This window comes from Prionailurus viverrinus, chromosome C1 (genome assembly GCF_022837055.1).
Source record: "Prionailurus viverrinus isolate Anna chromosome C1, UM_Priviv_1.0, whole genome shotgun sequence".
NCBI lineage: Eukaryota > Metazoa > Chordata > Mammalia > Carnivora > Felidae > Prionailurus > Prionailurus viverrinus.
Window position 1 is genome coordinate 179078336 of NC_062568.1, and position 27134 is coordinate 179105469.

Here is a 27134-nt window from a genome sequence, read left to right on the forward strand (position 1 = left end):
AAAACTTCAAATATGTACAAAAATAGAACATTGCCAATGTATCTATTACATGGTTACATTGTCAATAGTTATTAACCCATGGCAAATCTCATTTCATCTATATCTCCACCTATCTTGCTCCCTCTCATGTTCTTTTAAAACAAATCTCAGACATCATGTTATTTCATCTCTAAGCATTTCAGAATATACTACTAAGATGAGATCATTTTTTGAGAGCTCTTTAAAAAATGAAAAAACTGGGGAGCCTGAGTGGCTCAGTCAGCTAAGTGTCCAACTTTGACTCGTCATGATCTCATGGTTCATGAGTTCGAGCCCTGCATCGGGCTCTCTGCTGCCAGCGCAGAACCCTCTTCAGATTCTCTGTCCCCCTTTTTCTCTGCCCCTCTCCAGCTTGCATGCTTTCTCTCTCTCAAAAATAAACATTTAAAAATAAAGTAAAATAAGAATAATACTGTAATGCCATTATAATGCCTAAAAAAACAAACTGATAATTCTTTAGTATCGTCAAATATCCAATCAGTGTATGAGTTCTAGTTGCCTTATAAATATAACTTTAAAATATTTTTTAGTGTGTTTATTTAAATCAGGAGACACATAAGGCCTGTACATTACAATTGGTTGAAATGTCTCTTTTAATATATAAATTTTACCTCTATCTCTTTTTTCCCATTAATTTATTTGCTGGAGAAATTGGATCTTTTTCTTGTATATTTTCCTTCCCACAGTCTGCATTTTGTTGATTGCAACCATGTGGTGTTGTTTAATAAGTATCTCTCTATATATATTGGTGTTGGTATTGGTAGTTGGACCTAGAGGCTCCATTAAACTCAGGTTTTGAATTTTGGGGCAAGACTTTCATAGGTGGTGTTGTGTTCTTCTATCTGAAGGCACGTATTTGCTGATTCTCTCTCTCTGTTTCTCTCTCTCTCTCTCTCTCTCTCTCTCTCTCTCTCTAAGTAGGCTCCGACACCTAACATGGGGCTCAAATTCACAACCTTGAGATCAAGTTGCATGGTCTACCTACTAAGCTATCCATGCAGCCCAGATTGTCTTTTTGTGATTTGGTAGCGGTTAATGATCACTGCCACCAGGCCGTAGTCCTTGTCTCTCCAGGCATTTGGCTATCTGAAGCTTATTTCTAGTAGATTCCTTAAGAAGTCTTCATGATATCAATGCTTAGCAGATTATCTGCAGCCTTTATATTTCAAAGCTAATTTATATGGATATGAAATCCTTGACTCACATTTTTTTCTTAAATATCTTAAATTCTCTCATGGATTATGTTATATAATGTTGCTGTTCAAAAAAGTACAGGTGAAAAATCTTTCTTTCCCTTATGAGTGAGTTGGTCTTTTTGTCTGGATTTCCAAAAGCGTTTTTATTTATCTAATTTTTTAAAGATTTTATTTATGTATTTTTTTATGTTTATTTATTTATTTTTTGAGAGAGAGAGCAAGCTGGGGAGGGGCAGAAAGAGAGGGAGAGAGAGAGTATCCCAAGCAGGCTCTGAACTGAGAGTGCAGAGTTCAATGCAGGGCTCACACTCATGAACCATGAGATCATGACCTGAGCCAAAGTCAGATGCTTAACCAACTAAGCCACCCAGGCACCCCATTAAAGATTTTATTTCCCTTCATTTTATTTTTTTAAAGTTCATTTACTTATTTCGAGAGAGACGGAGACAGCACCAGTTGGGCAGGGGCAGAGAGAGAGGGGGAGAGAGAGTATCCCAAGCAGGTTCTGCACTGTCAGTCTAGAGCCTAACATGGGGCTCAGACTCATGAACATGTGAGATCATGACCTGAGCCGAAGTCAGATGCTTAACTGACTGAGCCACCCAGGCTCCCCAAGTGTATTTTTTTTTTTTTTTCAAAAAAAATTTTTTTAACACTTATTTATTTTTGAGACAGAGAGAACATGAACAGGGGATGGTCAGAGAAAGAGGGAGACACAGAATCTGAAACAGGCTCCAGGCTCCGAGCTGTCAGCACAGAGCCCGACGCGGGGCTCGAACCCACAGACCGCGAGATCATGACCTGAGCCGAAGTCAGACGCTTAACTGACTGAGCCACCCAGGCACCCCTCCCCAAGTGTATTTTTAAGATGGAAGCAGCTTGAACATTTTTATAAGAGAGCAAAAGGGCCAGTGGAGAGGTATAGAAGAAAGATAAATGATGAATGAGGTCCCCACGGAGACAAGAAGGAATGAAGGAGCAGCTTTGGGCAAGAGGAAGACTATATCTTCCACTGAAATAAGACGATAGGAAGAAAGGGAAACTCAAAAGCAGATCAAGAAGGAGAGATAGGAATTTTAAAAATTTCACTCCTGAGGCCTCTGTATTCTTGATGAAGTAGGAGGTGCATTTGTCTGTTGAGAATGTGGAGAGAGAAATGTGATGGGATTGGGACCTGTAAGTAGTGAAGCTTTAGAATTGTCACTGGAAAATGGGAGAGAGCTGACTATGGACACTGAGAAGGAGACCTGAGCAGCATCAGGAGTATAGCTGGGGTTGAGGAATATAAATTATAATTACCACAATTAGTACAGTCGTGGTAATTTTTTTTTCTTGTTTTTCTGTCTTTTACCACTGCTCAGGTGTCTAGGTATAGAGGAGAAGACATGTTTGGATTGATCGGGGTTATGGGGAAGGTCAATATTTGTATCCACTGGAGAGGGAAAAATTGAGGCTAGACAGAATAAGATTTGGCTAAGGACTTGATGGACAAAGGCCTTCCTTCTCTTCTTTCTGGCATGAGCTTAGCAAAAACTTTCCTTGCAGAGGCAGTCTCTCCAAATTGGAACTGAGTCCTTGTTAAGAGTTTTTATCCATTCCTCTTCTTGGGACAGTTAGTTTGCTTTCTTTTCTTGCATCATGTATAGTACTACAACGTCCATCCTTGCACCAGTTTCTTTGTGCTCTTGTTTTGAAGATAGACACCTAGGAGTGATGTGCGGATCATAAGGTATGTGCATTTCCAGCTTTACTAGATACTGGCAAATATGAATGCAGTCATATTAGTCTACATTCCCACCGGTAGTATGAATTAGAGTTCTGATTTCTGCCTGTCCTTATTAACAATTGGTATTCTCAAACTTAAATTTTCATTAATATGATGGGTGTGAAATGGTACCTCATTCTTGGTTTAATTTGCGTTTCCTTGATTATTTGTGAAATTGAGGCTTTGGGGGAGATTTTTTTTTTGCTAGGTATATTGGTCGTTTTCCTTTTCATTGAATTTCTCATATCCTTTGCCCATTTTGTGTTTGGGTTATACCTCTTTCTTTCTTTCTTTCTTTCTTTCTTTCTTTCTTTCTTTCTTAAATGTCTATTTATTTATTTTTGAGAGAGAGAGCACAAACAGGGAAGGGGTAGAGAGAGAGGGAGATAGAATCCCAAACAGACTCTGTGCTGTCAGCATAGAGGCCCATGCTGGGCTCAAACCCACCAATGACCTGAGCCAAAATCAAGAGTCGGATGCTCAACCAACTGAGCCTCCCAGGCATCCCATCTTTTTCTTACTTATACATATACTCTGTATATTCTGTATACTAATCCTTTAGTTATATGGTTACAAGTTTTCCCCCAGTCTGGAGCGCCTGCGTGGCTCAGTTGGTTAAGCTTTATGCCACTGACTTATCAAAGAAAACAGGTTATTTGTCATGTAGAATCTCTGACATCTGTCGTGTGTCTGGTTGCTCTCTACTGATGTCACTTAACTTGTTTTTCTTTCCCAGTATTTTCTTATAAATTGTAATTTGGATCTAAATGTTAGCTAGATTCAATTTCAACTTTTTTTGTAATGTTTCATATGTGTACTTCTTATTGCATTGTATCCAGCTCTGAAATCAGACATTTAAAAAAGTCCTGATTTTCTTATGTACAGCTTTTTACATGTCAATCATACCTCAACAAAGAGGTTTAAAAAAAAAAAAAAAAGCCCTGGTTTCTTTTTGTGGAGAATGATGTTTATATACTGCAGTCTGAGATCTAGGAGAAATAGAAGATTTAAAATTTTAATGTAATTGATTTTTCATTCTTTTCCTTTATGGTTTGTGATTTCTGTCACAATTTAGAAATTCTTCCCTTTATGAGCTTTTTATATGTATATATAAAGTTCATTTATTTACTTATTTTTGAGAGAGAGAGAGCACAAGCAGGTGAGGGACAGAGAGATGAAACAAAATACCAAGCAGGCTTCATGCCAACAGCACAGAACCCAGCGCGGGGCTTGAACTCAAAAACCATATGATCAAAAGTCAGACGCTTAACCACTGAGCCACCCAGGTGGCTTCCCTTCTGAGGTCTTAAAGATACTTTGCTTAAATTTTTAGTTTTGCTTTTCATAGTTTAGGCTCAAATTCACTTAGAATCTCTCCACTTGTTTCAGGCTTTTAAAATATATCTCAGTAAAGTTTTATAATTTTCATCATAAAAATCTTATTTATCTTTTGTCAAATTTATTCCTAAATTGTGTTTTCACGTTCTCTCTTTAGTATGTACTTTGTAGATGTACATAATGTATACAACTTAATCAAATAGTTCTGTAAAACTTTGAGTGAAGGATAAAGGTCTCCTGCACTATCCTTCCTCATTCATGATTTTTTTTTTTCTAGAATGTTGCCTCATTCATTTCTTTTTTCAGCAAAGATGCTCATTCATGATTTTGCTCTTCAGAAGCAACTACTTTCAGCTCTTTTTCCTTCTGGTAATGTCCTCAGTATTTTTAAGTAACATATTTATACTACTATTTTTTTAGTTTTAGTTCTAGATGATCGATTGAATTTCTACTGTGAAAGATAAGGATTTGGTTCACTTACCAGCCCATCTGCCCTTCCGTGTATACATATACAAACTTCCCCTTTCTTAATCTCCCAAATACAGGTATGTCATAATTTTTTATTAAATCAATCATGAGGGCTTATTTAGAGCTTAACCATGCAGTATACTAGTATTATACTTCCTTTTTTAAAAATCAATTTTATTATGATTTATATATGATATAAATATGCCCATTTTAAATGTACAGTTCTATAATTTTTCTAAATCAGATTTATTGAGGTATAAATTATAGAGAGTAAAAAATTCACCCTTTTCAGTGTACTGAGTTTTGACAAATGTATTATTGTTGTATAACTACTGCCTGGATCAAGATAAATGGTTCTGTCATCCCTTACAAGTTTTTACTTTTTCTATATGCAATGTTTTGTTTTCTTAGAGTTATCAATTGCCACACTTTCAAAGTTGCTTGGTTTTCTATGTTTCCATCATTAGTTCATCCTCAGATTTTTTTTTTTTTTTCGTCCTCAGACTTCTAAAAGGAACATAAATGTATCAGTATATTTAAACATACCAATTTTTTGTTTTGGTTTTGTTTTTGTTTCCTTTGAGACAACCCTCTTAGGAGCCATCCATTCTCTCTTCAAATCTCTACTGTTTGCTCTCTAGGCCTGCTGCAGAGCTGTCATCCTGGGACTTTTCACCATCATTCTAAGAATTCCCTTCTCTCTCCTGGGCTGGATACCCTGGTTCCTAGGTCCCATGTTTCCTCTTTGGTTTACTCCCTCATTTCAAAGGAACCCAACCTTTATTGGCTTCTTAAAGAGAGAGCATGGAAGGTAAATATTTTGAGAACTTGAATGTTTGAAAATGTTTTATTCCATTCCTTACTCTTGAATGATACCTTACTTTTGTATAGATTTCTAGGTTAGAGATAATAGACCTTCAGAATTTTTTGTCCCAAGCCCAAGCAGAGACAGACAGGTTTCCTTAATAACTCTCTATGCTGTAGGTAGATTCCGCCCCCCCACCCCAAAGTTTACCCTTCCACTGAGTTTCCATTTATGCAGGGTCTCAGTTCAAACTCCCTACTTCATACCAGCATCCAGCCACATCTTTTGGCCCAATGTAGCCCTTAAAAACCCTAGTTAAGGCAGCCAGGGTTCCTGCTCAGTTTTCACTTCCTTCTTCAGTTCTCACACTTGGTATTTTCCCTTTCTTTCTTGTAAGTTTGAATACACCTGGAATAATTTTTTGTTGAGTCTTCTCCAAAATTTTTAGGTGTTTGTAACACAATTTTGGGGTTCTTAGCTCACAATTTTCTAATACCAGAAGCCTGCATGCTAAACACTTAATGTGCATTATTTCATTTAATCCTCCAGCTATTTCTGAGGTGGAAAGAAAGACTATGCATTAAGTACTTTAGTCTCAGTAAATGCATTAAGTAATCAGGGATTAATAGGATGATGTCTGCTAGGTATGGTCAAGTGGCACATGCCTCAGTGGATATTGAATTGTTATTTGAGTGCATTAGTGGAGTGGATTAGGGACATAGTAAAGAAGAGTTAGAAGAGTACTATGTGCCCTCTGTAAGACTATCAACAAACACTGCTTGGAGAAAGACCACTTCTTGAATGTCACTTTTTAATTGAGTTTTGTAAGAAAAGTAGGAATTTGTGCTAGTGGGGTGATACATAGGGATAGATATTCTTAGTGTGAAGGGGATAGAATAACTCCAAGAAAAGCATAAAAATGTTGGTAGATCCTCTACTTTAACAGTTGAAGAGGTATTACAAAGCTGAGATTATGAGGGAATATTTTAGTTTCATGTTGTATGATCTGATGGCCTCACTCAGTGTAAATATACACCTTTAAAACTTTACCTAGGTCTACATGTCTTTGAAATATACTAAAAAAGAAAACATATAAATTAAATAACCTAAGTGGTAGTCTTTTTTTCTTTCTGTGTGGCATCCTGAAGTATATACATTTAAGGTTTAATTTGATCTTTTTTTTAGAAATTGGACAATTTGGAAGGGAGGAGAATAGAAGGACAGATGGAAAGTGAAATGGAGAAGCAGCAGAGACCTGCTTTGCAGTAACAGCTGATTATTCACACAAGATGTCTGTAACCAGTTAAACCCTTTTGAGGCTACTTAAATTTGCTAAAGCTTTATAAATGAGTACATTTGAAAAATTAATTTACTTCAGAACTTTAGTTTCTGTTCTTAGAGACGACCCTAAAGTAAGGAGTTAATTTATTAGCTGATTATGAGGGCGTAAATTTTATTTTCTTTGGAGTTACCCAAAGTGTTTGCTCTGAAGATCACAAGGGAGATCTTTCAGGTATACTCTGGATTTCTAATCCCCACAGCCACCTTGAAAGGTAGATTTCTACGGATATCTAATCCCCATACCCACCTTGAAAGGTAGTTGGTATTCTATTTTGCAGTTGAGAAAACTGATACTCAGAGAGCTTAAATAATCTTCCCCAGATCCCACATCTGGTTAGGTGCTGAGCCAGACTAGAACCCAGCCCTGGGTTTTGAGATACTGTATGTTTGTGCATCTCAAATGTCCATGCTTTTTTCACTCCTGTTGCCTCCAAGAGACAAGCATCAGCAGTCCTTATAATCTACTCTAACTCTAGACCCTTGGCTTCAGAATAAATTATTAGGTAAGTGTTTTGAGAACAGGTTAGTGAGGTATCTTTAGGAGACCTCAGCAAACTACGTCTGTAGTAGAGTTCTATAGCCTGTGTTTAAAACACTTAACCTTATATTGCAGGTCTCATGGCTTCTCTTAATTTAGAGATTGCAGAGTTGATAATTTTCTATTTAATCTAGACAAGAATCTTTCTTTAGCCTCAGGCAAGCCTCATTTGCCCTCTGCCTCAGTTTCACAACCCAGAAAATAAGGATAATGATACCAACACACTAGTTAGAGGTTTAGTTATGTAAATTCTTTGATGTAGAAAAAGGACTATTGTTACATGTCTTATGAAACAGCTGACATGTTACAACAAAGAACAAACTATGCCAATGAAATCCCCATCCTAGGGACAGCTTATTAGAAAGATTGAGCATATGTGCTATTTTTAGATGTTCAAAAACTAAGTACAAGTTGTTTTCAGTTGAGTGTTTGATGTCTTTATCGAATTACAAATCTCTGTCATTCTTTTCTGGAACCTTTCATTTTGCCCAAGGATTTGTTTTTGGCAGATTTCTATCTGCTTGAAAAGAATGAGTACAGTTTGGTTAAGGGAAAATCTGAGAACTTGGTCCCAACTTGCTTGAAGTCTTTAAGTGGCAACTTTCCTTCTTGACTGCTTTGGTGGGCTGAGGTTGCATAGGAAGGCCTCAGGATATCCCCAGTGATGCCTTCTTTGAGCCCACTGGTGGAATAATGAAAAGCCCAGGAGCTATGGTGGAAGTAAGTTAAACAAGGACATTTTAAACCTTTTTTTTTTTTTCTCTCCTTAGGAAATCTCAGTGGAGCTTTTCTCTTGACTGTACTAACCTAGTATATATATTCACAAGCTTCATGGAATGAACTAAGGACAGAAACATGATAGCTAGGAATTAGGATAGAACACCCAGGCTATCATTACATACTTTCTTTATCTTTGGGTGGTAAGGAGCCATATGGCTTACAACTCTTGGTAGGACCACCTATCCTGCTCTGAATCATAAGGTAACAAAGACTATAGCCTGACTGGTGGAATGGGCTAGTACCATTTGTGGGAAGTCAGTAAGCATTCTGTCCTCATGACCAGGAGTTCATTTGAAGTAGCCTATAGCTACCCATCCTTTTTTCAGCTCTTTTTTTTTTTTTAATGTTTTTAAATTTATTTTTGAGACAGAGAGAGACAGAGCATGAACAGGGGAGGGGCAGAGAGAAGGAGACACAGAATCGGAAGCAGGCTCCAGGCTCTGAGCTGTCAGCACAGATTTCAGCTCTTAATTTAAGCATTGTCTGCTTCAACAAGCCTTTGTTGGCTTTCTAATACTGGATTATGTTTCATTTTTCTGTACTTGCACAGAGAATTAAAATTACCTGTCATATTGTCATCTCCCTGCACTAGACTATGGGACAAGAACTGTTTCTGGGCCTGTCACAGAGAGGATGCTCAATATGTATTTATTGAATGAATGACAGATGGAGGCAAGCTCTATGTAAACATTTGGAACATGTTCCTTACTCCTTTGATATAGACATAGATGTTTATATGAGCCTAAAGATGAGTTTTAGTGATTGCAGATCAGAGGGATCATGGCATTGATTGTTTGGTGTTCATTTTATTTGCATCTGTAAATTTCCATCAAGCCTTAAGTTTGCTGACATGGCTGGTCCTCTACCCCAAGTAGGTTATTCCAGAGGGAGGAATTGTCTTGTCTTGTTTTGTCTTGTCTTGTCTTATCAAAGAAATATAGTGATATAGTGAAAAGAACATAGGCTTTGACAAATATAGGTAGATCTGGATTGTAATTCTAGTGCCACCATTTATTAGCATATGCTCTTCAATGAGGTTACTATCCCTTCTAAGCTTGCATTTAATTCATCTATAAAATAGTCATATTTTTCATTTATTCACAAATATGTATTGAACACATGCTATACACCAAGCACTATTCTGGATGCTGGAAATACAGTGGTAAACCAGATAAACAAGATCCCTGTCCTCATAGAGCTATTCTATAAGGAGAAATATATAATAAGAAAACAAATAATTTTTGATGATAAAAATGCTAAGAAGAAAAATAAAGCAGGATAAGGGGATAAAGAGTGGCAGTGGAAAGAGAGAGCTCTTTCAGACAGGAGATAACATTTGAGAAGAAACCCTAATGATATGGGTAGTAAGCCTTAAGGAAGATCTTTCCTTGCAGAGAGAATAGCAAGTGCACATGCCCTGAGTTAGGAATGAATTTAACCTGTTTCAGAAGCAGTAAGAAGACCAATATGACTAGAGCACAGTAATTAAGTGGTAGAATGGTAGTATGGAAGGCCTGAGAGTTATGTGAGGACCAGATCATAAAGGATCTTCTAGATCATAGTAAGAATTTAAAGTTTATATTTTGTTCTATGTTGGGAAACCTTTGGTGGGTTTTGAGTGACATCATCTGATTTATGCTTTTAAAAGATCTCTACAGCTGCTGTATGGAAAGTAAAACTATAATGCAACAGGAATGAATCGGGCAGATCAGTTAGGAGATAGTTGCAATAGTCCAGATGGAAGATAATGCTAAGATGAGAACAGTAGTGGTAGAAGTAGTTGCATTTAAAACATTTTTTAATTATTTTTTTAATGTTTATTTATTTTTGAGAGAGAGACAGACAGAGCATGAACAAGGGAGGGGCAGAGAGAGGGAGAAACAGAATTCGAAGCAGCTCCAGGCTCCCAGCTGTCAGCATAGAGCCTGACGCGGGCCTTGAACTCACGAATCATGAGATCATGACCTGAGCTGAAGTTGGATGCTTAACCGACTGAGCCACCCAGGCACCCTCATTCAAGACATATTTTGAAGGTAGAGTTAACAGGACTTTTTATGGATTGGATATATAGAATGAAGAAAAGAGAGAAATCAAACAATAGCTTCTGGATTTTTTACTTGAACAACTGGAGTGATAGTGATAGTAGTGTGGGAGACTGGAGGAAAAACAAGTTGGCAGTCAAGATAATTTTTGGATGTTGGGCACTTGGGTGGCTCAGTCGGTTAAGTGTCCACTCTTGACTTCAGCTGGAGTCATGATGTCACAGTTCATGGGTTTGAGCCCTGTGTTGGCTCTGCGCTGAGAGTGTGGGATTTTCTCCCTCCTTTCTCTCTGCCCCTCCCCGTTCATGCTCTCTGTCTCACACATGCACGCTCTCAATAAATAAATTAAAAAAAATTTTTTAAAGATAATTTTTGGATCTTAATTTGTAACACTGGGTATTAGATGTCCACGTAGAGATATCAAGTAGGCAGTTTTACAATTCAGAATCTCAAAGGAGAGGTCAGGGCTGGACATATAAATCTGGGGATCATCAACAAAGTGAAATCATCTGGGGAGTGTGTGTAGCAAAAGAAGAGAAGAGGGCTAAAGGCTGAGCCTGGTATTTAGAGACCAAGAACCAGAGGAGGAGGAAACAAAGGTGATTAGAAAGGTACAGACACTGAATAAAAAGAAAAATCAGGAAATTAAGGTATCATGGAAGCTGTGTGAGGAAAGTGAATCAAAGAGAGAGTGATCAGTTGTGTCAGATATTGCTATGGAAAGTTGAGTAAGATGAGAACCAAGAATTTATCATTGGATTTGGCAACATGGATTCATTGATGACTTAAACTCTTGCTGGAATAGTAGGGACAAAAACCAGATTAGACAGAAGAGGTGAGGGATTAAGAAATGGGATATGTTAGGGCACCTGGCTGGCTCAGTCAATGGAACATGTGACTCTTGAATGTGGGATTGTGAGTTCCAGCCCCACATTGGGTGTAGAGATTACTTTAAAAATAAACAAAAAAGAAAATGGGAGATGGTAAGACAGCTGGTTTTTTTTTTTTTACGTTTATTTATTTTTGATTATTAACTGATTCTGTTCATGAATTTCTTAGACTCTCTAATTTTCTTATCTTTTCTTTCATATTTTCAATACGTCTATCTTTTTTCCTCAAGTTTTATATATGGATGGGGCATGTCAACTGTGAGCTTCACTTTATAGGGTGATATGGTGATAGGGTTGGGCTCTTTTTTTGGTGGATCTCTTATATCTCTATTTTTAGGGTTTTTTCTCTTGGATTACTCAGATTCCCTGGAGAAAACTGTTATCCTGCCTGAAAAGTAAAGACCTGGCTGCTGGCATTCCAGGAAATGAGTTGGGGTCAGGGCTAGGGAGGATGTCTCAGAATCCTGTATGCATTTTTTTTTTTTTTAATGTTTATTTTTGAGAGAGAGAGAGACAGAGTGCGAGCAGGGGAGGGGCAGAGAGAGAGGGAGACACAGAATCCGAAGCAGGCTCCAGGCTCTGAGCTGTCAGCACAGGGCCTGATGCGGGGCTCAAACTCATGAACCATGAAATCATGACCTGAGCCGAAATCGGATGCTTGACCAACTGAGCCATCCAGGCACCCCTGTATGCGTTCTTTTTTAAGACCCCTTTTTTCAGTAAGATGCATCCTCTCTTCCTATCCCAACTGTGATCGTGCTTTCCCAGTCTAGATATCTTCTATTTTACTCTCTTCAGCCCTCTGCCAGTGTGACACATGTGCAGTAGCTGGATTGCACTGAGTGGAAAAGAGAGATCTTTCAACCAGCATTCTTTATTTTAATTCCTCCCTCCCCTGCTTTTTTATCCATATCAGTTCCTCAGCCTTTTGGAGAATCTGGTGTAAGTTGAGTTTGTTCTCAGTTTTCCTATGCTTAACATGGTCATTTAAAAAAAAATTTTTTTTTTTACATTTATTTATTTTTGATAGAGACAGAGCACAAGTGGGGGAGGGGCAGAGAGAGAGAGGGAGAGAAAGAATCTGAAGCAGGCTCCAGGCTCCGAGCTGTCAGCACAGAGCCCAATGTGGGGCTTGAACTCACAAACCATGAGATCATGACCTGAGCCAAAGTCAGATGCTTAACCGACTGAGCCACCCAGGTGCCCCAACATCGTCATTTTTTTAATGTTGTCTCCTTTCCCATTCTTCTTACGTTTGTGGGTTTAGGACCATTTTAAAAATCCTTTGTTATTTCAGTGATGTTTTGAGAAGGGCGAATACAGTTGTATGCCTTCAATTTACTATCTTAAAACTTCTATAATAACTAAGGAGAAAGGGTGACAGGGAGTTCCGTAGCTGACTGCAAGAAGGAGGAGTAGATGGGGGCGCCTGGGTGGCGCAGTCGGTTAAGCATCCGACTTCAGCCAGGTCACGATCTCGCGGTCCGTGAGTTCGAGCCCCGCGTCAGGCTCTGGGCTGATGGCTCGGAGCCTGGAGCCTGCTTCTGATTCTGTGTCTCCCTCTCTCTCTGCCCCTCCCCCGTTCATGCTCTGTCTCTCTCTGTCCCAAAATAAATAAACATTGAAAAAAAATTTAAAAAAAAAAAAAAAAAAAAAAAAAAAGAAGGAGGAGTAGATGATTTCATCTGTTGTCATGCATTTCAAATGAGTATAGGTCATGGAGTGAGAGAAATGGCCTGAACATGATTGAGTGAAGAGTTCACCTTCTTCACCTTCTGGACTCTTTGATTGGAAGACAGTGTGAAGAACAGAGAAAATGTCCTGAGCAGTTTCTTTGATGCTGTTAAAATTTAGAAACTTAGAATTAGAAAATATCTACAGGGGCAGCTGGTTGGCTCGGTCAGTTAAGCATCTCACTTCAGCTCAGGTCATGATCTCACGGTTTGTGATTTCAAGCCCCGTGTCTTACTCTCTGCTGACAGCTCGGAGCCTAGGGCCTGCTTCGGATTCTAGGTCTCCCTCTCTCTCTGCCCCTCCCCCACTCATTCTCTGTCTCCCTCTTTCTCAAAATAAGTAGACATTAAAAAAAAGTAAAGAAAAAAATATTTATAAAGGGGGCACCTAGGTGGCTCAGTCAGTTAAGCGTCCAACTTCAGCTCAGGTCATGATCTTGCAGTTTGTGAGTTCGAGCCCCATGTCAGGCTTTGTTTTGACAGCTCAAAGCCTGGAGCCTGCTTTGGATTCTGTGTCTCCCTCTCTCTCTCTCTGCCTCTCCCTTGCTCGTGCTCTATCTCTCTCTCTCAAAAATAAATAAACATTTTTTAAAAAAGAAAAAAATATTTATAAAGAAATATATTCTCGGGGCACCTGGGTGTTTTAGTCGGTTGAGCATCTATCTGACTCTTGATTTCAGCTCAGGTCATGATCTCACTGTTTGTGAGTTCGAACCCTGCATCAGTCTCTGCACTAACAGTGTGGAGCCTGCTTGGGATTCTCCCCCTCCCTCCCTCCCTTTCTCTCTCTTTCTCTCTTTCTCCCCCTACCCTGTCTACACTCTCTCTCTCAAAATAAATAAATAAACATTAAAAAAAACCAAAAAGGCACGTGGAGGCACCTGGATGGCTCAGTCGGTTAAGCGTCCAACTCTTGATTTTGGCTCTGACATTGATCTCACGGTTCTGAGTTCGAGCCCCACATCGGGCTCTGCGCTGACAGAGCTTCGGATTCTTTCTCTCCCTCTCTCTCTCTGCCCCTCCCCTGCTCATGCTCTGTTTCTCTCTCAAAAGAAATGAATAAAACTTAAAAAAAATATTTTTTAAAAGGCATATGGATAGTAATTATTCTCTTCTTAAAAAAAAAAAAAAAGAATAGCTTGACCCTTGTAATCATACAATTTTATGCCATAAGGGACTTCAAAGATGGTACAGCCCTCTCATCTAATAGATCAAGAAACTGAGACCCACAGAGGGAGTGGCCCATTCAAAGTCACATGTGAAATTAATAAGAAAAGAAAACCTGCCTAATGTTAAGAGTTGCTTTTTGAGAATGGTTTTAGTTTCTTTTTTTTTTTTTTAATGTTAGTTGTCTTTTTCTCATATTATGATAAACTTCCCTTTATCACAGTCCCTAACTACCCTCTGTGACCCTCTCCCAAGCTTTCTGGCTTCCAAGTAAACCAGACAATATTTCTACATATTTTATACTTCAGGACAAAATTAAAATTTGAGTTGCAGGTAGGAAATATGTAATGTAATTGTTTTGTTTTCAATTTTTTTTTTTTAACATTTATTTATTTATGAGAGACAGAAAGAGACAGAGCATGAGCAGGAGAGGGACAGAGAGAAAGGGAGACACAGAATCCAAAGCAGACTCCAGGCTCTGAGCTGTCAGCACAGAGCCTGACGGGCTCGAACTCATGGACTGTGAGATTATGACCTGAGCCAAAGTCAGAGGCTTAACCGACTGAGCCACCCAGGAGCCCTTAGAAAAAATGTAATGTAATTGTTAAGAGCATGTTTCATAGTCTTGAAATGGGGCAATTATATTTTTATTCTGTGGACTATTTGTGTCTAACTGAAGAAAAAGAATTGAATTATTTAAAATAAATTCAGAGTAACAAATTCTTTCAAAGCGAAGGTTTGATTTGAGAGAACAAAAAAGCCATGTAATGTCCATGCATTTGGCGATTAAGATTAAATTGCAGATACTTAAAATGCAGATACCAACAATTTCTGCATTTTCATAAACAACCTCTGTGTCTTAAATATTACAAACTGAGTGACAATAAATAAATATTTTGCCTCAAAAAAAATTCTGGAAGAGAAGTGATTAGCATTTAACTCATTTAATAATGTCAGAAATTAACATTCTCAGTTACTTCTTAGCTTCACACAGGAAAGATGAGTAAAATTCTTCTATTTGTTTGTAACCTGAAGAGGAGAACTTCTTTAGGAAGGTAATGTTGAGTCTCCATTTTAAAATTATAAATCTAGCATATCCCCTCCAGCCATACCCTCCAGGACAGCTGCATCTGGTAAGTTTTCAGACATTTCTGTTTTTTTCCTTTTTGGGGGCAACAGGTTTATTTCCTACCTTGTTGCTTTAGGGGGCTGCCAAGTTACCATTTTGGCCCCTGTCCTGTGAATGGTCACAGTCTCTTACAAAGGGGGCTCTCAGCTTTGTCAGAAAGTATGCTGTTTCTAAACACCTAAAATTGGATGTTTTCTTCTTTGAGTCAGTTTAACAAGGAGAAGGAGGTAACAGGAAGAGTGCTAATAACATTTACAGATGCTTGTTCCCCAGCACTAGGTTAAACTCTGGTGACACAAAGATAAAAGAGCTCCTTATGAAACTCAAAGTCTAGGGGCACCTGGGTGGCTCAGTCGGTTAAGTGTCTGACTTTGGCTCAGGTCATGATCTGGCAGTTCGTGGGTTCAAGCCCCGCGTTGGGGTTCTGTGCTGACAGCTCAGAGCATAGAGCCTGCTTCAGATTCTGTCTCTCTCTCAGGAATAAATAAACATTAAATTTTTTTTTTTTTTAAGTTGAAGCTAAAATCCATAGATAATTCAATATGGGTGCAGTCATTCAAGAATAAAGGACTCCAGGGGCACCTAGGTGGCTCAGTCAGTTAAGCACCCAACTTCAGCTCAGTTCATGATCTCATGTCTCATGAGTTCGAGTCCTGCATTGGGCTCTGTGCTGACAGCTCGGAGCCTGGAGCCTGCTTCAGATTCTGTGTCTCCCTCTCTCTCTCTGCCCCTCCCCTGCTCACACTCTGTCTCTCTCTATCTCTCTTTCAACATTTTAAAAATTTAAAACAAAAAAAATAGGGGCACCTGGGCGGCTCAATCGGTTAAGCATCTGACTTTGGCTCAGGTCATGACCTCATGGTTCATGTGTTGGAGCTTCTGGCTCTGTGCTAACAGCTCAGAGCCTGGAGCCTGCTTTGGATTCTGTGTCTCCCTCTCTCTCTCTGCCCCTCCCCTGCTCACACTCTGTCTGTCTGTCTGTCTCTCTCTCTCTCAAAAATAAATAAACATTAAAAAAAAAATTTTTAATTAAAAAAAAAAAGTCTAGATGGGAAAAAAAACCCGTTTAATCCAATTTAGTTATTTAAGGTCTGTAATGGAAGAGAAAAGACTTCATTTCTAGCTGAGATAATATATTGGGTACTGTCTTTTATAATAACTGTGACAGGACCTGCAACTTGATGGATGAATGTGTGGTGGGATGGGAAAAGAGAATGGGGAATGCATTTTTGGCAGTTTACTCCAGCAAGTTAACATTAGCTATGTGGTAGGGGAATTGTGGCAGAGAAGGCTGAATTAGGTAGGTGGAGTCATATTTGAAAGACCTTTAGTGTCATACTAAGGAATTTAAACTCAATCTTACAAAGCAGTGATATTCTAAATGGGGTGATCTCAAAGCCGGGGGTGTGTAGGATGGAGTACCAGAGGAAGATATTAGAATAGAATCTCTAGTTCTTTTAATTTTATCTCTTCACTTAAAAAAATATCAATTTTTGTATATGTTGTCTGAAGAGCATATTATATCACTTATAGTGATTCGTGTATTTTTAAATAAATTTTAAAAGTAAGTGGGAATAGGGGCACCTGAGTGGTTCAGTTGGTTAAGTGTCAGGCTTTGGCTCAGGTCATGATCTCACGGTTCATGGGTTCAAGCCCCGTGTCAGGCTCTGTGCTGACTGCTTAGAGCCTGGAGCCTGCTTCAGATTCTGTGTCTCCCTCTTTTGCTGCCCCTCGCCCACTTACGCTCTGTCTGTCTCTCTCTCTCAAAAACATTAAAAAAAAATTCTTTTTTGGGCGGCTGGGTGGCTCAGCCAGTTGAGCATCCGACTTCGGCTCAGGTCATGATCTCACAATTCATGAGTTCGAGCCCCGCATCGGGCTCTGTGCTGACATCTCAGAGCCTAGAGCCTGCTTCGGATTCTGCTTCTCCCTCTCTCTTTCTGCCCCTTCCCTGCTCACGCTCTGTCTCTGTCTCAAAAATAAATAAACATTAAAAAAAATAAGAATAATAAAATAGATGAATAAAAATTCTTCTTTAAAGTAAGTGGGAATAGTTGAATAAATGTTCAACTTTTTTTTTTTTTAATGTTTGGAGAACGTTATTTTAGGCTGTCTTTAAGCAGGGAAATGAAATAAGTAGTGGAAATTGAAGTGTGGATTAGAATAGGGGAAAACTGGAATGAGAGAGACCAGCTAAGAGACTGGAAGAATACTTTGAGACCTAAACTAAGGCAGTGCAGTGGAGATAAAAGAAAAGGACTTGGTGACCAGTAACATGTTGGGGTAGGGGACTGGGCAGGAAAGAGAGAGGAATTCATTCCTAGATTATGGCCAGATTTCTCACTTCAGATCCTGGTGGTGGTGACATTATGATTAAGCTAAGGAACACAGGAAGGATGTTTAGCTCTAAACCTAAGGATTATCACATTTCTTACAGACTGAGTTGGTCATTACTTCCTGCACCTAATGCCCCAGACTCATTAAAAACAAAATGGCAGTTGGCCCTTTGCCTTGCACTTTGGGAACTGCAGACTGGGAGTGTTTTCCAAACATTTTCAACGGAAATCAAGCATGGTGAGGTCTCCATTGCAGTTAGACATTGGTGTTTATTAAAACACCAAACTACTCTTGACGGTTGGATTGGGATTGGACCACATAAGAAATGTAAATTGTAACCATTCATAGTAGCACCAAGTAGCTGAATTCATTAGTTCCATATGGGCAGGGGTGGAGTACAGGGTGGTGATTTGGATCATAGCCATTGTTTGTGGAAGTGCTGGGTGGGTAAAAGCGAGGTTACCTTGCCTTTACGGGTTTTCTTCCAGTGGAATAAGTGTTTTTCTCTCTCCATGCCATAGGAAATTGTTTGCCAGATTGTGTTATTTATAACAATCTGTCATGGAGCAGCTGCCAGGAAAAGAAGAAAGGCTATTCCCAGTAGCTCTTACCACCTCCCACCATACCGCTACCACCTCACACACATATATACGGTTTTCTGATTTAACTTTTGTTTTTTTCTTCTAGTTTTACTCAGTGGTTTTGGCTTGATTGAAAATGTTCTTGTAATGAGAGATTTCTGGGCCTTGCCATAGCTTTGTAATTGGGTTTTCTGAGCTTAATTTGTTTGCTTTAGCCAAAACTAACTGGCAGCAGTTGGAATTTTGAATTCCTGGAGGTCTTGAGTTCTCCCCAAACACTAACATGCTGTTTTCACCTTCCCTTAAAGACCTTGTATGTTTCCATACAGTTTGTCAAAACTGGACACATTTGCAATCCTTTAGAGCTGTGCTTTTTGCGCTTGACATTTCCCTAACTCCTCTAAAGGAACAGACTTGGGATAAAGGGATACTGAGGACTATTAGAACAGTGAGTAGGGAGGTCTGAGGAGATTCCATTTGGTCTCTGCAAAAGAAGAGGCTTACTGTTGGCGTTAGAAAAGAACTGGTTACCTGAAACATGAAGCAGCGGGGGATTGGTGTGTCCAGGGAACTTTTCAAGTTAATTGCATTTCAGATATACAGTTCCTTCACAGTCCAAACAATCTATGTTTATTCACGGCTTGTGGTCACACGTGATCAGGAATGCCTCTGGCTCTTAACAGTTTCTCTGCTTTTTCTCTCTGGGTTCCAGTTAGTAGAAGAATATTTGCATTTCTAGAATGGGCTTTACATTTTTAGAATAAAAATTAAACAACAGTTATTTATTTTCTATTATAGCTTTTATAAAAATGTGAAGAGAAATAGGTGGTAGTATGAAGATACAAGGATGATTGTTTTCCTTTTAGACTTTTGTTTCTTTTTCCAGGATTTCCAGCTTTGGAAACAACGTACATTGATCAAAGAGCAAAGACTTCCCTTTGGAAGTGGTGGAGTTGCAAAGAGGATGGGAATGTGTTTGGTTTGAGTGAGTTTTAGATGGAGCGTTTTCTGGGGACAGAGGCAGGAGAGGGCCTGACGGAGTAGCACCTCCGTCTGTATCCCAAGCCCTGCCCTTTCTGACTGACGCCTCTCTTTTCACACTGAGAGCAGATGGCAACCAAATAGTGGGGGGAGGGGTCTGTTTCTTGTGCTCCTTGGGGATTTTGCATTCAGCTTAGCAAAAAGTCATCTAAAAGCAAAGAGAAAAACGAAGCGGTAGACTGTTCACATTTACCCAGGACTTGTTTGGCATTCACTACACTGACAGATTTATTTTTGGCAAATACTCAGTAATAACCGCACTTATTTTCCAAGATGACATTGTCACCACTTCAGAGACATTTGCATTGGGATCATTTTCTTCACTTTGGAGTACACTTGATAATTAAATTTATTGTAGAACAGTCAGCTTGCAAAAATCAGCCATCTTATTAGAGAAAGAAGTTCTTTTTTCTCAGTAAACTGTCATTTTCATTATAATGAAATGGGACTTCTGTACTGCTGTCCTGACATGTCTTTAATAATAGCCCATGTTCCCTGCCTTCCTATGCATTGTTACAAGAAGTAGGGTTCTGTATGCTATCTCTTCCTGAGCTTTCATATACATAGGCTGATTTGCTAATATTTGGTGGTTCCTAGATGGTGACGTTAGGAATTTTTTTTCCTAAAAAAAAATTTTTTTTTAGCTCCGTTAAAATCCAGAAGGAACTAAGATAGCTTTAAGCAAAAGAGTAGAAAAAATCCAAATTTGAACTTCTTAACTTGAAGAGGCTCTCAAAAGGAATTGTTTAGGCTATAAATAATAAGTTATATGTGTAGAAAAAGAAATGATGGTTCTTGTATTTCAAGAAGTAAGCCAAGGCCTCAGTCAGTTAAGTGTCTGACTTCGGCTCAGGTCTTGATCTCAGTTTGTGAGTTCGAGCCCCAAATCGCGCTCTTTGCTGATGGCTCGGAGACTGGAGCCTGCTTCAGATTCTGTCTCCTTCTCTCTCTGCCCCTCCCCGACTTGTGCTCTGTCTCTCAAAAATAAACAAATGTAAAAAAAAAAAAAAATTAAAAGAAGCAAGCCAAGGCATTCTTATAGTTGAGCCTCAATTTCTTTTTTTTTTTTAATATGGAATTTATTGTCAAATTAGTTTCCATACAACACCCAGTGCTCATCCCAACAGGTGCCCTCCTCAATACCCATCACCAGCCCCTTCCTCCCTCCCACCCCACCCCCATCAACCCTCAGTTTGTTCTCAGTTTTTAAGAGTCTCTTATGTTTTGCTTCCTCCTGAACCTCAATTTCTGAGGAAACATGACTTTTTACTGTAGTAGAATGTGAGTTGAAATAATCCATTTTTCCCACCCAAAGCAGGAATCTTGATTTTAAATTAAAATCTTAGAAGAGCAGGAACCACGTACAAGAATGTCCATGTAGATACTCATTTTATTTATTCTTAAACCAGGAATAATTTAGTTCAGTGTTTTTCAGACTTTTTAAAATAGCGAAACCTGTTTTCCAAGCCAAAGCTTGTACAGAAGCCTATCTAAGAAAATAAAATTAATAAAAGAGGAGTTTCCCTGGTTGACTCAGAAAGGGCAGTAGGAATCAGGCTTTACTTCAGGCCCCCCTCAGAAACTGCAGGTGTGCTATTGAGAAACATTTGTGTAGTTAATTTAAATTTCAATTTAAGGAATTCATTTTTCCATTGATTGTTTTGGGACTTCTGTTTTCTGCATTTATGATAAAGTGTAGTAGCAGAATGTATAGGTAGCAATTTGTTAAAAATATATTAAGTAGCCTTTCTTAGCCACTCGCTTTAACACTTCCTAGTGCACTCTTTCAGAGTAGGGCCTGGGTGAGCATAGAGTAAGTGCTCAATAAATGTTAGGTAAGTGGGGCGCCTGGGTGGCTCAGTCGGTTGAGTGTCCGACTTTGGCTCAGGTCATGATCTCATGGTTCGTGGGTTCGGGCCCCCGCATCGGACTCTGTGCTGACAGCTCAGAGCTTGGAGCCTGCTTCAGATTCTGTCTCTCTCTCTTTCTACCCCTCCCCTGTTCACACTTTGTCTCTCTCTCTCAAAAATAAATAAATATTAAAAAATAATAAAAAAATAAACGTTAGGTAAGTGAATTGTTGCAAGTGATAATCCAGTTTCTGCTTGAGCACTTCTAATGATGGGAAATTCATTGCCTTACAAAATTACTCTTTTTGACTAGCTCTGACTGACAGATATAAGTTAATATGGAAACTAAAAATACTTTTCTTCCTGTGTTTCCTCTTTGTTCTTAGTTTTGCTCTTGGGCTATTCAGGTAAAATTTGGTTCTTCCTTAAGACTGCCTGGTATTGGGGTGCCTGGGTGGCTTAGTCGGTTAAGCATCAGACTTCAGCTCAAGTCATGATCTCACAGTTCATGGATTCGAGGCCTCTGTCACGCTCTGTGCTGACCTCTCAGAGCCTGGAGCCTGCTTCAGATTCTGTGTCTCCCTCTGTCTCTGCCCCTTCCCTGCTTGCACTATCTCTCTCTAAACATTAAGAAGAAAAAAAAAGGAGAAAAGACTGCCAGGTATTTAAAGAATGCTTTTAGGGGCACCTGGGTGGCTCAGTTAGTTAAGTGTCAGGCTTCAGCTCAGGTCATGATCTCACGGTTCGTGGGTTCAAGCCCTGCATCAGGCTCATGCTGACAGCTTGGAGCCTGGAGCCTGCTTTGGATTCTGTGTCTCCCTCTCTCTCTCTGCCCCTCCCCCACTCTCTCTCTTTCTCAAAACTAAATAAACATTAGGAAATAAAGTTTTTAATAAAGAATGCTTTTATCTCTTTCTTTCTTAATCCCACCCCATAATCCTTGTCCTGCCCACTGTCTCCCCTACAGTCTTTTCCCTATTAAACAGCTTCTCTTCTTTCACTATTATGTTTCTAGCTCTTTCACCACCTTGATCATCTTCTTATTGATGCTTTTTTAGTTTATCAAGTATACTCCTAAAATATGATACTCCAGTTGATATCTAGTACCCATAGTGTTGGGTACTAGACAGACCAAAATTTAGAAGTATCTAAGATCTAAGTTTAGGTGTTTTGGGTGCCTAATACTGTGGACTAGAAACTCCCTTAAATTGGTTTTCAAACTACCAAAGCTATGTTTCTTCAAACACTATTCACTAGTACAGATTATTTATTTATATGAATAGTCATTATAAGTTGTTAGATCTTAGTTACCTAACTACTGTAAACCTGTTTCTTTGTCTGTAAAGTACAAATGCTAATAGTGCTTACTGCATAGTGTTCTAAAGATTGGGAATGCATGCAAAGTTACCATGATTCCTGGCCAATAGTACACACTCAGTAAACGTTAATTACTATTATTCGTTATTATTGTAATTAATCTGAATTACCAGACTTGCAATCAGAATACCCACCACATGAGAAAATCTTTTTTTTTACTTCATTGGTTTATTCATTCATTCATCAAATAATTACTAAATGCTGTTATGTGCCAGACACTGTGGTAGTTAGTTCTCATATTTCTTATCCATAAAAATGAGAACTAATAATATTAATAATAATCCCACACCATGGTGTTATTATAAGAATTAAATGAGTGCTTTTATACATACCTGAGGTTGTATTGTAATTATTTACTAATTAGATTGGTTTCCTTGAGAGATGGGCCGTATGTTATATTCACCCTTTTATTTTCTAGTACTATAGCAAAGTGACTGTTTCATAGTATTTCATAACTATATGGAATCATCAGACTATGTGAAAATGTTTTTCAAACTGTAAAGGGACATATAAATTTATGATCATTAATTACACATTCATGGAAATAGACAATGTGGTGGTTTTCAGACTCTGTTCCTTAAAGCCCAGGATTCCAGTGGTCCCTCAGATTCAGCAGCAATAAGGCTCACCCAAGGAGAGGCAGATACTCAGTTAGAACAGCCTATTTATGTTACTTATTCTGCTGCTATAAAAAAGTTTGAAAACAAGTGTCCAGTTTGTGTGTGCTTCTAAGCCATTGTAAGTTTATCCTGTGATGATTTTTGTGATCCATTGCCTTTTGTGATATTGACTTTCCCCTTCTCCATTTGACAGACAGATGTTCTAGTCCTGAGCTGTGATCTCATAACAGATGTTGCCTTACACGAAGTTGTAGACCTATTCAGAGCTCATGATGCATCCCTTGCGATGTTAATGAGAAAAGGCCAAGATGGCTTAGAACAAGTTCCAGGTCAAAAGGGGAAAAAAAAAACAGGTAAGGAGACTGGAGTTTGGTTTATTTTTTATGTTAGGTTTTTATAATTATTATTGTCATTCATGTTTTCACTTAAGAAACATTTATTGAAAATTTAAAGGATGTGTTCAATTTGAGGCATCTGGCAAGCTCTGTTGGTAGAGCATGTGACTCTTGATCTTAGGGTTATGAGTTCAAGCCCCATGTTGGAAGGAAAGAAGGAAGGAAGGAAGGGAGGAAGGAAAAGAAAGGAAAGAAGGAAAGAAAGAAAAGAAAGAAAGAAAAGAAAGAAAGAAAAGAAAGAAAGAAAGAAAGAAAGAAAGAAAGAAAAAGAAAGAGAAAAATTGACTCATTTATTGACAGCTGATTGCACTGCAGGCACTGTGCTAGGGGTTGATGACATAAAGTTAGAAAAGACACTTCCTGACTTGAAGAGGCTTAGAACTATTGATTAGATTCTGTAAAGTCCAGAGGATTTGTGTGCAGAGAGGAGCACTCAGAATTATTTGCATTGTGTTTAAGGCTCAAGTAATTGAATGCATATATCTAAGAAACAAAAAATCTAATTTAAGATCAAATATTAAAAAATAGTTAAGGGGCGCCTGGGTGGCGCAGTCGGTTAAGCGCCGACTTCAGCCAGGTCACGATCTCGTGGTCCGGGAGTTCGAGCCCCGCGTCAGGCTCTGGGCTGATGGCTCAGAGCCTGGAGCCTGTTTCCGATTCTGTGTCTCCCTCTCTCTCTGCCCCTCCCCCATTCATGCTCTCTCTCTCTCTGTCCCAAAAATAAATAAACGTTGAAAAAAAAAAATTAAAAAAAAAAAAAATAGTTAAACTACGGATACCTGGATGACTCGGTTGAGCATCCAACTCTTGATTTGGGCTCAGGTCATGATCCCAGGGTCATGGGATTGAGCCCCATGTCAGGCACTGCACTGAGCATGGAACCTGCTTAAGACTGTCTCTCCCTCTCCCTCTCCCCCTCTCCCCCGCTTGCATTGTCTCTCTCCCTCTCCCTCTCCCTCTCCCTCTCCCTCTCCCTCTCCCTCTCCCTCTCCCTCTCCCTCTCCCTTTCAAATAAAAAATAGAATAATTTTAGGGGCACCTGGGTGGTTCAGTCAGTTAAGCATCTGACTTCAGCTCAGGTCATAATCTCACGGTTGGTGAGTTCGAGCCCCATGTCGGGCTCTGTGCTGACAGCTCAGAGCCTGGAGCCTGCTTCAGATTCTGTGTCTCCCTCTCTCTCTGCCCCTCCCCCACTCATACTCGGTCTCTCTCTGCCTCTCAGAAATAAAGAAATGTAATAAGAAAAAAAATTAAAAAAAAAAACAATTTTGATGCTTAAATTGTCACACCTTGGCCATTGAAAGTTTATTTAAGCTGACTCCTCTCTTTGAAAACGTCTGATGTACACTGGTAACCTGCTTTTTAGCTGAAGTGTAATTACAGAAGACAGGGAAGCAGGGAATAGGACTGGAGAGGATACAGAGATCAGACTAAAGAGTTTGGACTTTATCCTCAAAACAGTGGGGAGTTGGGGTACCTGGGTGGTTCAGTTGGTTGAGCATCCGACTTTGGCTCAGGTCATGATCTCACAGTTCATGAGTTTAAGCCCCATATGGGGCTCAGTCTGTTGAACGTCCAACTCTTGATTTCAGCTCAGGTCATGATCCCATGCTTCATGGGTTGCAGCCCCACCTCAGGCTCTACGCTGACCGTGCAGAGCCTGCTTGGGATTCTCTTTCTCCCCCTCTCTCTCTCTCTGCCCCTCTCTGCACATGCTCTCTCTCTCTCTCTCTCTCTCTCAAAATAAATAAATAAACTAATAAACAAATTAACATTAAAAAAAAAAAGAACATCTTAGAAAAAAAACAGTGGGGAGTTGTTGAGGAATTTTATTGTATGTGCTGCTGAAGTGAGCACAAGTTGTTGAGGAATTTTAAACGAGAATGTCTGATCAGATTTGTGTTATAGAAAGATTTTCTATTCTTAATATGAAATTTTGAATTTCTCTGTATCTGTATTTTATTATATTTGAAAGCTGAGTTTCACCTAAATAACTGAGTTTTAAATTCCTCCTGTGGAAGGGCCCCTGGCTGGCTCAGTCAATTACGCATTCGACTTTGGCTTGGGTCATGTTCTCATGGTTTGTGGGTTCAAGCCCCACATGGGCTCTCTGCTGTCAGCACAGAGCCCACTTTGGATCCTCTGTCCCTTCTCTCTCTGCCCCTCCCCCACTCGTGCTCACACACACTCTCACGCTCTTCCAAAAATAAATAAACACTAAAAATAATAATACAAAAAATAAATTCCTCCTGTGGAATGCTATGCATTTCAATGATAAGAATTTTTTTTTTAAAGAACCCTAATATTCTCAAATTGTATATTTGGTCTGCCTCTTAGCTGTTATTATGTGCCAGAATAGGCTACAGTCCCCTTTTTCCCAGATATTGTTTAATAGAGTGGATCCGGTAGGTCCAAGTTTCCCAAATGGTGTTCTTACCAACTTAACAAGAAAATGACTAATGGCTAGATGTTTCAGCAGCCATCTTTCCCCCTCTTGCCATTTCTTTCCCAGAAGATTTGTAGATGGTAGATTCTGAGGAGGGCAAGATCAAATTCATGTTTGGATTTTTGGGACTTTTTTTTTTCCTTACTCCAGGTCTTTACACATGTGGTTCTCTGCCCAAAATCCTCGCCATCCCCTCTCCCCACAACACACATACTCTAAATTTAGCTGAGCCTTCAAGTTCTTTTCTGAGAGGGGCCTTTCTTGACCCTCTAATATGAAATCATACTCCTTTGTTTGTCTAAATATGGTAGCCCCGCTGTCTTATTTACTCTCTCCTCTACTCAACTGTAAGCTCTGTAAGAGCTGGGATCATTATATTCTATTTTGTTCATTTTGTCCCCAGCACTTGGCCTACTTATGGCCCATAGCAGTCAATAGATGTTATCGAATGGTTGAGGAGCCTGCCTGTAAAGGCAATTCTTATTGTCCCCCACCCAGTAAGAGAAATTAGATTCAACTTTTATTTAGTCCATCCAGTTCACTGTAGTATTTCTTAAACTCCTCCCCACTTCTCAGAGTTATATAGCCTTGGTCCAGGCTAGATTCAATAAATATCAGTGTGCTTGAGAATCACACAAATGAAAGCTGTCACTTGGCGGTCACCTCTCAATCAGCTCAGCTCCCTCTGCACTAACAAATGTTGGCAGGCCTTCTGAGCCTGTTTGTTTTTTGGGGTTTTTTTGTTTTGTTTGTTTTTTTGCTTCAGCTTTCTTTATTTCTCAAAGCTGAACTGTTAGAAAACTCTCTGCTTGGGTTTCTGCTTTATCTCTTTTCTCTTCTCAATCCCCAACTCCCCCACTCTTTCTAATTATATTTAACAGAACTGACTTGAAATCCCAGCATATTGAAAATCGAAATTGTTGTGATTGAAGAAACAGCATGCAGAAGTAGGTTCAAATATGCTAGAATTTATAAGTCACAGGGTACAATAATAGGAGCATATGTAAAATACAGGGTGCAATTTAATGCCCCAGTTACAGGGAAATATATTTAAAAACATGGTATTTGAAAAGAAGGAGGAACAACTTACTAATATGCAGACAGGCTACTTGGAATGAGATCCCTGACTTATAAATGCATTAAGTTTTGATATAGTAATTGAATTTAGAACATACTATATGTAAAGTTTATGCTAAGCCTCATATGGGAAACAAAGATAAGATTTGTTCTCAAACTAAAATCTAGTGAATTGCTGA

General features: G+C 39.1%; 1 protein-coding gene across 2 annotated transcripts in view; it reads left to right on the forward strand.

Moving 5' to 3' along the window:
- Positions 1-27134, forward strand: part of EIF2B3 (eukaryotic translation initiation factor 2B subunit gamma) — a 122379-nt gene that overhangs the window by 13145 nt on the left and 82100 nt on the right. For both annotated transcript variants that reach the window (XM_047872466.1, XM_047872467.1), the window contains exon 4: positions 23231-23390. In XM_047872466.1, the coding sequence (XP_047728422.1) occupies positions 23231-23390 (160 nt within the window). The remainder of the gene's footprint in view (positions 1-23230; positions 23391-27134) is intronic.